This window comes from Sus scrofa, chromosome 11 (assembly GCF_000003025.6).
Source record: "Sus scrofa isolate TJ Tabasco breed Duroc chromosome 11, Sscrofa11.1, whole genome shotgun sequence".
Classification (NCBI taxonomy): domain Eukaryota; kingdom Metazoa; phylum Chordata; class Mammalia; order Artiodactyla; family Suidae; genus Sus; species Sus scrofa.
The window spans coordinates 16,883,175-16,898,004 of NC_010453.5; the positions used below are offsets into that span (position 1 = coordinate 16,883,175).

Below are 14,830 nucleotides of genomic sequence, written 5' to 3' on the forward strand. Positions count from 1 at the left end.
GGAGCCTAAGAAACGGGATGCTCTGCAGTGAGATCAGGGGTGCTGTCCAGGCTGAAAGGAAAAAAGCCAACTCGATCTGCCTAGGCCGCCTACGCCCCACTTTTCTTTACTCATCCCACCCCCTCCAAGCCTCCCAGAGATCGTCTCCCACGGAACTGAACCAGAAGAGGTATGTCATCAAAAGGAGCAATAACTCATATTTATTAATTTGGTTTAACGAAACACGTACTTACTTTTTTTACTCTCTATCTATAGCAAACTACCTACACAGCCAAGAAATGCTAACCCTAAATTACATACATGAATCTATTTCAGAGTACATAAAAAGGCCATAATTTTATGATGACATTAGTTGATTCTTTTTTTTAAAACAAGAAGAGAATTTTATGAAAACAACCCATAAGAAGCTCTAAGCTCAGTTTATATGAGGCATCCATTATATTCAGAAATTAGAAACAGGTTTCTTGGTCTGAAAACAATATCCTGGTGGCCATTCTTAGAAACTGCTCTTTCTTCAAGGTTAAGTTTAAAAAAGAAGACAATGATGAAGAAAGCAGGTACCTTTACTACGAACAAAAAACTATAAAAAATAAGGTCTATTAAAAAAACAAAACCAGAAAAACCAGAGTCCGAGAGAGCTGATCATCACCGCCTCGCAATCATTTCCCAGTTCCACCTGGACACAGCTGTATCGACCCAGCTACACTCAAAGGTAAGACTATTACGTTCGAAGCTGGAACTCTCATATATTTCCAAATGGAAAATAATAAAAGGGAACAATGAAAAGGAATGCATGCTTTGCACCCACCAGGCTATAGACAGACTACCACTGCACTTGGGCAACTGAAAAGCACTTCGCGTCTTCTCATGCACACAGGGATGTGACATTCACCACCGGCAATAAACCCTTCTTCTGCACGCCTTAGATGAAAGGCAAAGCGGCTTCATACCTTAGCACTAAGTGGCGAGAGCGTCAACGGAAAGCAGGGGGCTTAGAAAGCACTGTCTGGACAAGAGAGCAGGCAGAGGGAACACAGCTGCCTTGACCCTGTGACTCCCTCACTCCCACAACCACCACGCTACACGTGGTCTCCTTATTCCTGCTGAGTCCATACTGCCCCAAATCAAAGGCACACTAAGAGCCAACAGAAATTGGGTGTTGTGTGTGGGTGTGTGTCCGTGTGTGCGCGCGCGCTGAGGGGGGCAGGGGGAGGCAGTAGTCATTTATGTGACAAAGCATTCAAAAGTATCTTTGCTCCATTCTCTTCCAGAAGCTCTGTCAGTATCCATGTGCAAGGCAAGATGTTAAAAACGTAAAGATCTTCAGAAGCAGCTAAGAGGAGAGCAACACCACGGGTGAGCACGCACGTCCGAGGGTCACCTGACTCCTGACGCGGGACGTGTCATGTTTTAGGGGACAAATCAGAGCTGTTTAGTTAAAATGTCTTACACACATGTATTGACCTAACTTGCTCAAATGATCTGTCCTTTCTCCCTCTCCTTGGTTGAACCCTGCTCTGATGCCAATAAAGAAAAAGCCACGGACCGGACTCCAACCCAGGCGGAGAGACCCAGCCTCCCACGCATGAAAGATGGAAAAGCGAGGCTATGTGTTGAGTTAATGGAAATATACACACTAGTTACTTACCTGATTGAACGGACTCATTTATAAACCAAGAATGGTGTTTTTCCTTGAAAACTTTTATTTCAAACAGCTGCGGTAGACACATATTGAACAAGTAAATGGCTCCTTCCCCTGTTAAGACAAATCTGTTTTTTATTTGTAAGTTTTCTCTCTCTCTCTCTCTCTCTGACACACACACACACACACACACACACACACACACACACACACACACGTCAAAAGACCATCTACTAGTTCTGAGGACTGTTCCTAATATGAACATAAACATAAACCTACATAGACATGGTCTATACAAAGGGACTCCAAGGAAAGCTTGTGGCTGTTACATACAGAGGCTTGTTGGCCAACTCCGCAATCCTCACCGAACTGAGACCAATAAATAGAAAAGTGGAAATCACTGACCTTAACCACAAAGCCTTTCCTCGAGTCCTCCTTGGGGTCAGGACGGAATCCCCTTCTTCAACTACTCAAACCTGAAGGCTCGGTGAGCAGAACAGAGCTGGCCCGCAGGCCCCAGTCGAGGGCAGCGTGCAGCCTCCCACCATGAGGACAGGGACGAGGCCTGCCCACCCCAAAGGCCACCCCGAGTGGGAAAGGCCAAGACCTAGACAGTAACGCCTTTAAGGCAGGAGTGAGGAAAGCCACATCCAACTGGTTGAAAATTTCCTCTTCTTTTTTCAAACAAACCAAAAAAAGAGGCTGGAAGAGGGTGAGGGAAGACTGTGCGCATCTGCGTGCATCTCAAAGAACCCCTTTAAGGCATGAATTTTTTTTCTTAAACATGGTTCAACCACCAGGACCCAGACTTTGAATTTTCCTCAACTACATGCTGGGCGTATGCCCTTGGAGAAGCTGGGTACTCCTTCCCCACTAGTATCCCTGAAGATGCAACACAGGTTCTAACGCTGGCCTACGTCAGTGGGTTAAGGATCTGGCGTTGCCATGAGCCGTGGTGTAGGTCACAGACCTGGCTCGGATCCCGTGTTGCTGTGGCTGTGGTGTAGGCTGGCAGCAACAGCTCCAATTTGACCCCTGGCACGGGCACTTCCACATGCCATGGGTGCAGCCCTAAAAAGCAAAAAAAAAAAAAAAAAAACCTTACAAGATAAATCTCACAAAATAAACTAATGGAGATGCAATTCCACACAGTGATAAATAATATCACCAATATTACTATATATTTATATTTTAATATTTTTGCCTAAAAATGATAAGACAAAACAAAATACACTGAATACAAAGTTAAAATTATTCCTGATAAAATATGTATCTCCTTAAAAGGCCATGCTTTTGATGCAAAACAAATCACTCCTTGACAGGAAAAAAAAAACATGTATACTACTTTTCGGTCAGAACAAAATAAGGAAAGCATAACTAAAGATGAAACTATACAAAATCTAGTAAAAACCTTCTTTAAAAAATATGGTCATTTATTTTATTTCATAACATACAATGAATATAAATGGAGGCTAATGTTGGATAACTATTCTAAGAAAAGTCACCTTAAGAAGGTCAAGGAAAATTAATCTGTTTTCAGAAAGAAATCAAACACACCACTTTACTGTTTGGCCATCATTTCTGATGAATGAACGGTTCTATGGATTAAAATTAAGAAGAAATAAAAAAATGTTTAGGTCGAGTGATTATTTCAGAAGCCCAGCAATGTTTGTGCCACCATGTAATACCATCTTACCTTTAAAAGCTATTCAGGAAGAATGAACGTATAAAGACAGATAAAGACACACATTTTTCAGCCATGATGTTTAAAAAATGTTCAAGTTACTATTATCAGAGGAGAGGGAGGGAAGGAGCACTTACCTGAACACGGGTTAACCAATTTCACAAACATAAGCCCATTTTTCATCTTCTTTGAAGCATCTTTTAAATATTCTGAAAAGAAATGGTACATTCGTAAAATTAATAGACATCTGCTTTGTTGCTCACTCTATTTTTCTTTTTTTTTATTTCTTCTATTTATATGATTTTCCTTTCTAAAAATTTTAACTCTATTCTATGACTTACAAGTTGTGTGATCTTGTGCAAATTATTAATTTCTCTGTAAGGCGCAGTGGAATTTTAGGTAACTTTACTTCTTTGAGAAGAGATGAGAACAGGACTCAGATGGCCTGGGGGACAGGTAACCTTGGCTCAACCACTTGGTCACTTAGTCACCTGCAGAGGTGACAAAGGCTCATGTCTCAGCTGTCACATTCATAAAATGTGGACAATAACATACACAGTTGCCTTTCAGAGGACTGAGCTGGCTAATTTGTTGGAAGTTCTTAACATATTCAGACAAACACATTAGTAAATGGCAGCTCTTACTGCTATTACTTTTTATTGTTACCATCATTAGGAAATAGAACAGTTAAAAAATAGTTACTGGGCGCATATTTGTTGCCCCTAATGATGATGATCTACGCATGTCCTCTGCCCGTTTTTCTAGTCGGGGGCGTTCATCTTTCCTTTACTCCTTTAGGAGGAGTCTTTCCGCAGTAGGGGGATTATTTTGCTCCTTAGGAGATATCAAATCTTCGTGTAATCTCATCAAGGTTTTCCATCATGGTTGTACTTTTTGCTTCACACTCAGAAAGGTCTTCTCTTCCTCAAGATTATGTGAATTGCCCATTTTTTCTTCCAATACTTTTATTTTTATTATTTTTATTTTTTTAATTTTTTTTTTGCTTTTTGAGGCTGCACCCGTGGCATATGGAGGTTCCCAGGCTAGGGGTCTAATAGGAGCTACAACTGCCGGCCTACTGCACAGCCACAGCAACATCAGATCTGAGCCGTGTCTGCAACCTACACCTCAGCTCACAGGAATGCCAGATCCTTAACCCACTGAGCAAGGCCAGGGATCGAACCCACAATCTCATGGTTCCTAGTTGGATTTGTTTCCACTGCACCATGACGGGAACTCCCTGATAGTTTTAGATAACATTTAACCTATTTGGAAGATACCTATCCAACTGTAATTTTTTTCAATGTGTTGTCTAGTAGTCTCAATGCCATCTACTGCCGCCATATGCTAAATGTTTAAAACACATTTATGAATCTGTTCATGGGCATTGTATTTTGACCCACAAATCTGTGGCTATCTTAGCATTAGAAATTCAATAATTTAGATTTTTTAGCTTTAAAATACACTTTAACACACGGTAAGTCTTCTCCTTATGTGTTCTCTACAAGACTGTACTGTCAGAGATTTAATTATCTATATTAAAACATACAGACCATGACAATTTTATTTATAACATCCTCATGCATTTTGAGTGATATATTCATAGAGCCCATTTAAAGAATCTCTGCAGAAGGAACAAAGGGACTCTGATTAATGAGGGAGCAGAGCAACAACCTAGTAAAGAGCAAATCAGAATCTCTAGGGAAGGAAGGGAACGTGTAGTCAGTTTTAATTTCTAAAGCCTCACTCCCTTTATCCCACTTCAGATCTTCACAAACTTCAAAACAGCCTACCCATGAATGGTCTAAGTACAACTTTTTTCTTAATAGTGACATTAAATATATAAAAGGGGAAAAAAAACCTAATTTTGAGATTTTTCACTTGCAACCACATGGAATAACAGAATCCTAATTTACACCTCGCCCCCACCTGAAGCACCCCCCCCAAAAAAAGACAAAATATACAAAACGACTATTTCCACGACACTGGAGGTTGAGCCACACAGCAGAGTGATCTCTGAGAGATGGGAAACAAAGGAGGTGAGCCCTGTGATCGCCCCAATGACTGTCCCGCGAGTTTCCAGGCCATAGTGAAGAAGAGGAGAACACAGGTGAAAAGCCTGGTAAGACTCCCCAAGTTGAAGAGACGGCATGGAGTGTTCTCAGGACACTGTGGCTAGAGCTCACAGCATACGGGAAAGGAGACACCTACAAAGAAAGAAAACCCTAGAGATCTGAACAGGTCCTGCATGAGAGCTCAGCAGAGTACAAATCGGTGCATGCATCTGATGAAACCACCAAGGGCTAGGAGGAAAACCAGCTGAACAGATGAGAGAAGCGTACCTCACACTTACTCAGGGCCCTGGATTGGGTCCATTCCTAGCCAGACGCGAAAAACTCCTCATTCAGAGGGCATTGGGCAGACGCCAAAGGGTCTTGCTTCAGGAGTAGAGGACAAATAGCTCTAGACTAAAAACATTTAGTCTGGTCCTACTGAACTAGCTTTTTTCTTTTTATGGCCGTACCCGTGGCATATGGAAGTTCCTGGGCCAGGGGTTGAATTGGAGCTGCAGCTGTGGCCTACGCCACAGCCATGGCAACACCAGAACCGAGCCACATCTGCAACCTCCACCACAGCTTGAGGCAATGTCAGATCCGCAGCCCACTGAGTAAGGCCAGGGATCGAACCTGCATCCTCACAGAGACAATGTTGGGACCTTAACTCATGGAGTCACAGTGGGAACTCCAAGAACTAATTTTAAAGACCTAAAAGGATCAAACTGTTTCCGAGTACCTCCACTGTGTTCCAGAATGAAGCTCAAGATTATTTATGAGAGTATGAAAAAATTCATCTGTGAAAAGGTAAGAATCACATCTGATGTCTAGTCAAATACTACTAGGCATTCAAAGAAGTAAAAAACAAACCAAAAAAAAAAAGATCCATAATGAGAAAAATAAATCAATTATTGAGAGGGGTATTGATATTGGACACAGATATTACAAGGAACAGGATTAAAAACAGTATCCCTCAGGCATACAAAGTTGAGACATAGAAGATTTTTTAAAAAAACCCAAGTTGAGATAAAAACAAATGTATACCAAATGTGATTAATGGCAGAAGAAAAGATGAATGAACTTGAAGACACACAGCAATAGAAAAAAACTATCTAAGGAGTTCCCGTCGTGGCTCAGTCAGTGGTTAACAAATCCAACTAGGAACCATGAAGCTGTGGGTTCAATCCCTGGCCTTGTTCAGTGGGTTAAGGATCTGGCGTTGCCGTGAGCTGTGGTGTAGGTCGCAGATGTGGCTTGGATCCCGCGTTGCTGTGGCTCTGGTGTAGGCCAGTGGCTGCAGCTCCGATTCGACCCCTAGCCTGGGAACCTCCATATGCCTTGGGAGCAGCCCCAGTAATGGCAAAAAGACAAACAAACAAACAAACAAACAAACAAACAAAACCCAACTATCTAAAATGAAAACACAGAAAAAAAGAACTAAAAATAAAATTGGGTATTAGCAAACTGTGGGATAACTTCAAGCATCCTAATAATATGTGTGTGATTAGAATCCTTGAGAGAGAAGAGGGAGGAAGCAGAAGAAATATTTGAAGAAAGTATGGCAAAATATTTTCAAATCTGATGAAAACTATAAACCCACATATCCAAGTTTACTAAGTACGAGAAACAGGGAGAAAATTATGTATCAAAATCAATAGTTCAAAACAGGCAATAAAAAAATCTTATGGAAAAATAACATAAAAAACAAAAAGAACTTATAAATATGTATGACCGAGTCACTTTGCTGAACAGCAGAAACTGGCCCAACATTGTAAATCAACTATTCTTTAATTAAAAAAAAAAAAGAAAATTATCTAAAAGTGATAGCAAATTTCTTACTGGAAACAATGCAAGCCAGAAGACAATGGAGAAACATCTTTGAAATACTAAAAGAAAACCTGATGAGCCCAGAGAAAATACCTTTGAAAAAATGAAAGTGATCAACAGACTTTTTCTGACACACAAGGGTTAAAAGAAACGACCACCAATGGAACCGCAGGACAAGGAAAGCTAAGGCTAGTTCTGCTAGAAGGAACCTTATACTTCATGAAAATATGAATCTAAATAAAAGAATGAGCACAACATTGGGAATGGTGACTGCAGGAGTAAATGTATAAGAATTTTTTTCTTATTTAAATCTCTTTAAAGATCACTGACTAAACAGCAGGAACAACAACTTAGTGCAGGGTTTATAACATATGAATAAATAAAACATGACTACCATCGCGTGAAGCCCAAGAAGGGAGAAATGAAAACATACCATCCTGTTTCTCACACTGTGCGCGCCGTGACGCTGTATCGCTTGCAGGTAGATGTGATCATTTAAATGTGTGTACAGCAAACCCTACGGCGGCCGGTGAAAGTACAAAGCAAACAAAAGAAATGCTGTCATTAATAAGACAGCAAAGGAGATGAAATAGAATCACAAAAAGCCTCCATTCGAAAGAAAGCAGAAAAGGAGTAAAAGAAGTTCTAAGAACAGATGAGCCAAATGAAAACAAATGACACAATGACAGACTCAAACCTAACCATATCAATAATCACAAGGTAAACAGATCACATCCCAATTAAAACGCAGACAACATCAGACTGGATAAAAACGCAAGATAAAAATGACATGCTGCCTATTTTATATTGAAAGATCCAAGTAGATAAGAAGTAAATAGAAGACAGTGTGCTTATCCTGCTATAACACTAATTAAACAAAGATGCAGTGGCTCCGTTAATAACAATTATCACCAGGAATTAAAAAGAAGGTCACTTCATAATGATGGAAGGATCAGGAGGAAGTAATCCTAATTCTTTATGATCATAAACACACAGTTTCGATATAAACAAAGTAAAAACTCACAGAGCCCTCTGCCCCATCTCTAACCCCTGGCAACCACTAATCTGCTCTCCATCGCTAAAAACGTTGTCATTTTGAGAATGTTATATAAATAGAACCAAACAGATTCAACTTTAAGAAATCTTTAAGACTTTCCTTTCTGCAACTTATGAAAATGTAAAGGCTGAAGTTTAGCTCTGTTAAAAACCTGTCCACAAAACCAAAATGGGTTGTGGTTTTCTCTCCTTTCCTCACCTGCTGCTTCTCACTTTTCCAGCATCTCTTTTCATTCTGTCTCAAGGCATAGAAAAGGTGACCTCTCTGTTTCAGCACTATGGCCTTTACTTTATTTTGGCATGACAGTAAATCTTTCAACTTTAAGTTGGTGAATTATTACTGATTTTTTGTTTCTTTTCCTCCTTTTTTTTAAGAAAACGTTGGCTCTAGTCATCCTTGCCAGTTCTTCTTCAGCTTTCCCATTCCTCTGAGCTTAAAATAATCAAATTTTACAAATATCCAAAATCTTAAAAAGATATTTTTAATAACTATTCCAGGGAAGCACTATTTCCATTTTTCCCAGGAAAGGCAATAAGTCCAGAGGATTAGCTATAGCCTAAAATGTCAACTATAAGAACTTTGGGATTACCAAGTACAAATAAATACTGACATTAATGTGTTCTGCTGCAAATGCCAGAATTCTCTGAAACATGCTTTGAGATATGTTAGTGTAGATAACACTGAAATGTCTACATAGCAGGGAAAAAAGTCATCTTTCCTTAGAGCCAACAAAACAACTTGCTGTTGGACTCAATCTTTCAACACAGAATTCCAAGTGAGACAGTATACACTTTTAACTATAGAACGCATTTCTTTTTTTTTTTTTTTTTTTTTTTTTTGTCTTTTTAATCTTTTTCTAGGGCCCCACTGCGGCCTGCGGAGGTTCCCAGGCCAGGGGTCAAATCGGAGTTGTAGCCACTGGCCTATGCCAGAGCCACAGCAACGCAGGATCCGAGCCGCATGTGCGACCTACGCCACAGCCCACGCCAACGCCAGATCCCCAACCCACTGAGGCCAGGGATCGAACCTGAAACCTCATGGTTCCTAGATGGATTCCTTAACGACTGAGCCACAATGGCAACTCCCAGAATGCATTTCAAATTAATCTCTCCTGCCTACTTCATTCATTCATTTTGTTAGTAATTACTGGCTAGTAAAAACAGATCCAGCCCCATCCATGGGGAGCTTCTGGATGTTCCATGGAAGAGACAGTGAATTAAATAATCACACAGATGTGGACTGCAAATGTAACAATGCTAAGAAGAAATACATGGACTGAGACCTTGTGAGAGAGAACATCACAGATGTCTGAGAAGGCTTTTCGTGTGTGGCACTGGTTGAGTGCTCTGCTTTGATGGCTTAGGAGTCAAAGGAAGTATGTATCCACTTTACCTGCTAAATACTTAGTGGGCTCCTGGGACAAAGCCAGTGGACAGGAGGGTTTTGTTTGACAGGCACATTTAAAAAAATTTGAAACCGGGTGCCAACATTTGGAAATTAGGTGATTTTACATAAAGTACAGACTTCAGATAGAAATGTATTTTCCCTAAATATGAAAAAAAAAAATTGTTAGGCAAAGACTGTGTCTTGCACTCTAAAATCACCCTGCAACAACAAACCCGTTTTGTCAAATGGCAACCACTGCTGCCTGGTTCCTCCTGTCCTCCGAGGCGTCTTGTCTCACGGCTGGATGATTATCAGATGCCATGTCTGCTGCTCACTGAACTGTGTTCTCATTTTCTAGATTCTATGTACCCACAGCAAATATCAGATGTCAAATAAATAACCATTTAGCAACAAACACTATCCTCTTAACTGAAATTGATTCTATTACATTTTACTATTCCAGGCACTGAGGATACAGCTGCGAAGAAAACAAAGCCCCTGTGCCCACAGGAAGAGTGCGTTTAATTCACCCTTCACCTTCCCCTGCTGACTTCTCCACCCGTCTCTCAATCCTCATGTTCTGCCCTCACCTCTCAGCCATCCAGTCCTACAGAGCAGGGAAGAGGACTCAGATTTGCCAGAACCTGGAGACCCTGGGTCCAGAACAGTACTGTCAAACAGAAATAAAATGCATCCCGGAAATATGAGCCATACTGTTATTTCAAATTTCCTAGGAGCCACATTCAAAATAGATAAAATAAAACCTCAATGATATATTTTATTGAACACAATGTATCTAAAATATTTTCATTTCAATGTATTAAAATATGAAATGTGTTAGCATGATTATTAGCTACTGGTTTTTAACAAATGCCATTTAACAGACTGAGAAAGTTTCCTATTCCTAATTTCCTGAGTGCTTGTTATCATGAAAGAGTATTAGATTTTCCTGAATGCTTTTTCTGTAGCTATTGAGAGGATTATGTGGTTTGGGGCCTTTGTTTTCTTGAAACAGTGTATCATATTGGTTGATTTTAGCAGGGTGAAGCAAGTCTGTATACCTAGGATAAATCCCACTTGGTCATGGTGTATAACCCTTTCCACATACTTCTGGATTTGGTTTGCTACTTTTTGAGAAGTTTTGCATCTATGTTTATAAGGGATATCAGTATGTTAGTTTTCTTGTGATATCTTTTTCTGGTTTTGGTATGAGGCTGATACTAGCCTCAGAGGATGAACTGGGAAGTATTTTATCTTTTTACATTTTTTGGGGAAAAGTTTATAAAGAATTGGTATTAATTTGTTCAGTGTTTAGATTTTTACCAGTAAAGTTATCTCTGTGTAGGCTTTTTTCTATGAAAAGGTTTTAATTTACCAATTTAATTTATTTACCTGCTAGAGATCTGTTCAGGTTGTCTATTTCTTCTTGAGTTAGTTTATGCATTTCTAGGGATTTATCCATTTCATATAATCATCCATTTCCTATAAATTATCTATTTTGTTGGTATACAGATGTTCATAGTATTTAGTATTCCCTTATGTTTCTTCTTTATTTCTTTAAGATCACTAGTGATACCCTGAAAGATTTCTTTTGGGTGTGTGTTTTTGGTAGGGCTACACCCATGGCATATGGAGGTTCCCAGCCTAGGGGTCAAATCAGAGCTATAGCTGCCGGCCTGCACCACAGCCACAGCAACACAGGATCTGAGCTGCGTCTTTTGACCTCCACCACAGCTCACAGCAATGCCGGATCTTTAACCCACCGAGCAAGGCCAGGGATCGAACCCTAGTTCTCATGGATACAGGTCAGGTTGGTTACTGCTGAGCCACTATGGGAACTCCAACTCTCTTTTGTTTCTAATTTTAGTAATTTGAATCTTCTTTTTCTTGGACTAAAGATTTGCTTTTTTTTTGATCTTTTCAAAAGGGCCACCTTGGACTTCATTGATTTTTCTGCTACTTTTCTACTCTCTACTTTCTCTCTCATCTTTATTTCTTTTCCTCTATTAGCTTTGGGTCTGGTTTGTTCTTTTTCTAGTTTCTTAAGGTGAAAGTTTACGTTATAAATTTGAGAACTTCCCTCTTGTTAAATATAGGAATGTACAGCTATATATTTTGCTCTAAACACTGCTCTGCTTGCATTCCTTACTTCAAGTACTTTATCGTTTCCCTTATAATTTCTCCTTGGATCCATTGGTTATTTAGAAGTGTGTTGTTTAATTTCCACATAGTTGTGAATTCCCCAAATCTCCTTCTATTAATCGCCTGTTTTCATTTCACTATTTTTGGAGAGCATATTTTGTATAATTTCAGTCCTTTTAAGTTAGTTTACTGAGGTTTGTTTTACGGCCTGGACGACGGTCTGTTCTGGAGACTGTGGTTGAGGGGAGTGTTGTGTGTACGTCTTCTAGGTTTTCCGGTTCAGAGAGCTGGTCAAGTCGTCTGTGTCCTTGATGATGGTCCTCTTAGTTGTTTTATCCACATGGAAATGGGTTATTGAAATCTCCCGCTGCTGGTGTTCAACTGACTATACTACCTTTCAATTCTGTCCGTTTCTGGTGCATGCACTTTTGGTCATTAGGGGCATATATGTTTATAATGGTTATATCTTCCTAATATTAACCTTGCTATCATTATAATGTATTCCTCTTTCTGTCCAGTAACAATTTTTGTATCAAAGTCTACGTCATCTGATGTTAGTATAGCTACTTCAGCTCTCCCTTGGTTACTGCTTGCGTGGTCTGTTTCCATCCATTTATTTTGAACCTACTTGTGTCTTTGACTCTAAAGTGTGTATCCTACAGGCAGCACGTGGAGGGATCATGTTCCCTGAGTCTCCATTCTGCCAGTCTCTACCTTCGAAGAGAAATGTTTAATGCACATACATTTCACATAATTACTGTTAAGGTAGGACCTACATCTGCCATTTAGCTCTGTTTTCTATATGTCATGTGTTTGTTTTTGTTCCTCTTTTCCTCTATTACTGACTTCTTTTTTTTTTTTTTTTGTATTTTTGCCTTTTCTTGAGCCGCTCCCACGGCATATGGAGGTTCCCAGGCTAGGGGTCCAATCGGAGCTGTAGCTGCTGGCCTCCGTCAGGGCCATAGTAATGCAGGATCCAAGCTGCATCTGCGATCTACACCACAGCTCACGGCAACACCAGATCCTTAACCCACTGAGTGAGGCTAGGGATTGAACCTGCGTCCTCATGGATGCCAGTCAGGTTCGTAACCACTGAGCCACGACAGGAACTCCCTATTACTGTCTTCTTTAGTCAGATATTTTCTAGAGCACAATTTTAATTTCCTTGTTGTTTCTTTTACTATATTTTGAGGGGGAGTTATTTTCTTTGTGGTTTTCCTGGGAATTACAGTTAGCATCTTAATTTACAAGAATGGAGTTCAGATTAAAACAACTTGAAAATTTCAACAGCATAAAGAAATTTTCCTGCAATGTATTACTTTTCCTTCCCCCTCCTCTGTACTATTATCAGCATACATATTACATAACTATTGCCTCATGAAGTTGTATTTTACTCAGGGAGGAGAAAAGGGTTACAAATAAAAATACATTTGTAATTCCTTTTACATTTCTCTAGGTATTCATCTCTACCAGTCATCTCCAGTCTTCATGGGGATTCAGGTTACCATCTAGTGACCTTTCCTTTCAATCTAAAGGACTCCTTTTACGATTTTCAGGGATCAGTTCAGTTGGTGATGAATTCTCTCAGTTTTTCTTCATCTGGGAATGCCTTAGATTCCGCAGTTGACAGACACAGCATCCTTGGTTGAGGGTTTTTCTTTAAACATCTCGAATGTGTCATCCCGCTGACTTCCATCCTCTATGCTTTCTAATGAGAAGGGAGCTGTTAATCTCTCTGTACTTGACAAGTCACTTTCTCTCGATGCTTTCAAGATTCTCGCCTTGTGTTTGTCTTTTAACAGTTTGACTATGATGTGAGTAGGTGTGGATCTCCTTCAGCTTATCCCTTTGGAGTTTATGGAGCTTCTCGAGCCTGTAGATTACTCTCCATCAAATTTGGGAAGTGTTTCACCATTAATTATTTGAATGCCCACCCCCACTTCTCCTTCTCTTCCCCTCTGGAACTCCCTTTATAAATATATTGGTATACTTGACGGTGTACTGCAGGTCTCTGAGACTTTCAGTTTTCTTCATTCTTTTTTCTTTCTGTTCCTCAGGCTGGATACTCTCAACTGATCTATCATTGACTTTGCTGTTTCTTTCCTCTTCCAGCTTAAATTTGTTGTTGAGTCTGCTCATCAAATTTTGTTTCAGTTATTGCACCATAATTTATATATTCTTTTGTAATTTCTCTATTGATATACTTACTCTATTTTGTGAGAAGTCATTGTTCACACTTTCCTTTAATTCTTTAGACACAGTTGGCTCAATTCTTGGAGCATATTTTTATAACAGCTGATTAAAATCTTTACAGAGTAAGTCCAACATCTTGACCACCTCAGGGGCCGTTTCTATTGATGCCTTTCCTTCCCCTGTGTATGAGGCATACTTCTTGTATCTCCACATGTCTCGTATCTTTTATTGAAAATTGGACATTTTAGACAAAATAATAATAAATGAAACAATTCTGGATATCAGACTCCCTTTCCTTAACTCTGCAAGATTTACTGTTGCTGCTTTTTGGTCATCACTGCAGCTGCTGTAATTTGTTTGTTTAGTGACATTTCTGACTAACCCTGTGATCTCTATAACCTGTAGTGTTTATTAACCACTGATGTCTCAGTTAGCTTAGCAGTTAGCTAATGATGGGTCTGAGATTTCCTTAAATGTTTTGAAGCAGAAAGTCTCCCAACATTTGCTGAAGGGATCTGCGTATGTGTTGGGGCACGCCTTCAACCCGCAGGCAATTTAAACTTCGGCCTTAGCTTTTGCTTACTGCTTCCCTGGGTCCTCAAGGTGGGTCAGAGGTGAGAGATTAGCGCCCTCTCGGGCCTTTCCTAGGCATGCAGACACAGCCTTCTAATTCCCTAGGAGTATGTCAGAGTTTTTCAAAGCCTTTTACGCAGACCTTAGTCTCATATCTTCCTTTTAAGATTTTGGCCAGGTTCTTGTTTCCCCGACTGGTACTGCCCGCTCAGCAGCTGAGTATTAATTGCCACTGATTGTTTCTGACAAAGGCCTTCAGGTCAGGGTTTTCT

The 14,830-nt window shown here is 40.0% G+C and overlaps 1 protein-coding gene across 10 annotated transcripts in view; it reads right to left on the reverse strand.

Annotated features, from left to right (window-relative positions):
- RNASEH2B (ribonuclease H2 subunit B) overlaps nucleotides 1-14,830 on the reverse strand; it is an 86,161-nt gene that overhangs the window by 57,376 nt on the left and 13,955 nt on the right. For 6 of the 10 annotated variants that reach the window (XR_002336482.1, XM_021065147.1, XM_021065146.1 and 3 more), the window contains 2 exon segments: nucleotides 3,464-3,535; nucleotides 1,649-1,756 (listed from right to left, as the gene is read on the reverse strand). Coding sequence is in view for 9 of the 10 variants with exons in the window: in XM_021065146.1 (XP_020920805.1) it covers nucleotides 1,649-1,756; nucleotides 3,464-3,535 (180 nt within the window). In the remaining variant the exon portion in view is untranslated. 10 annotated transcript variants of the gene reach the window in all.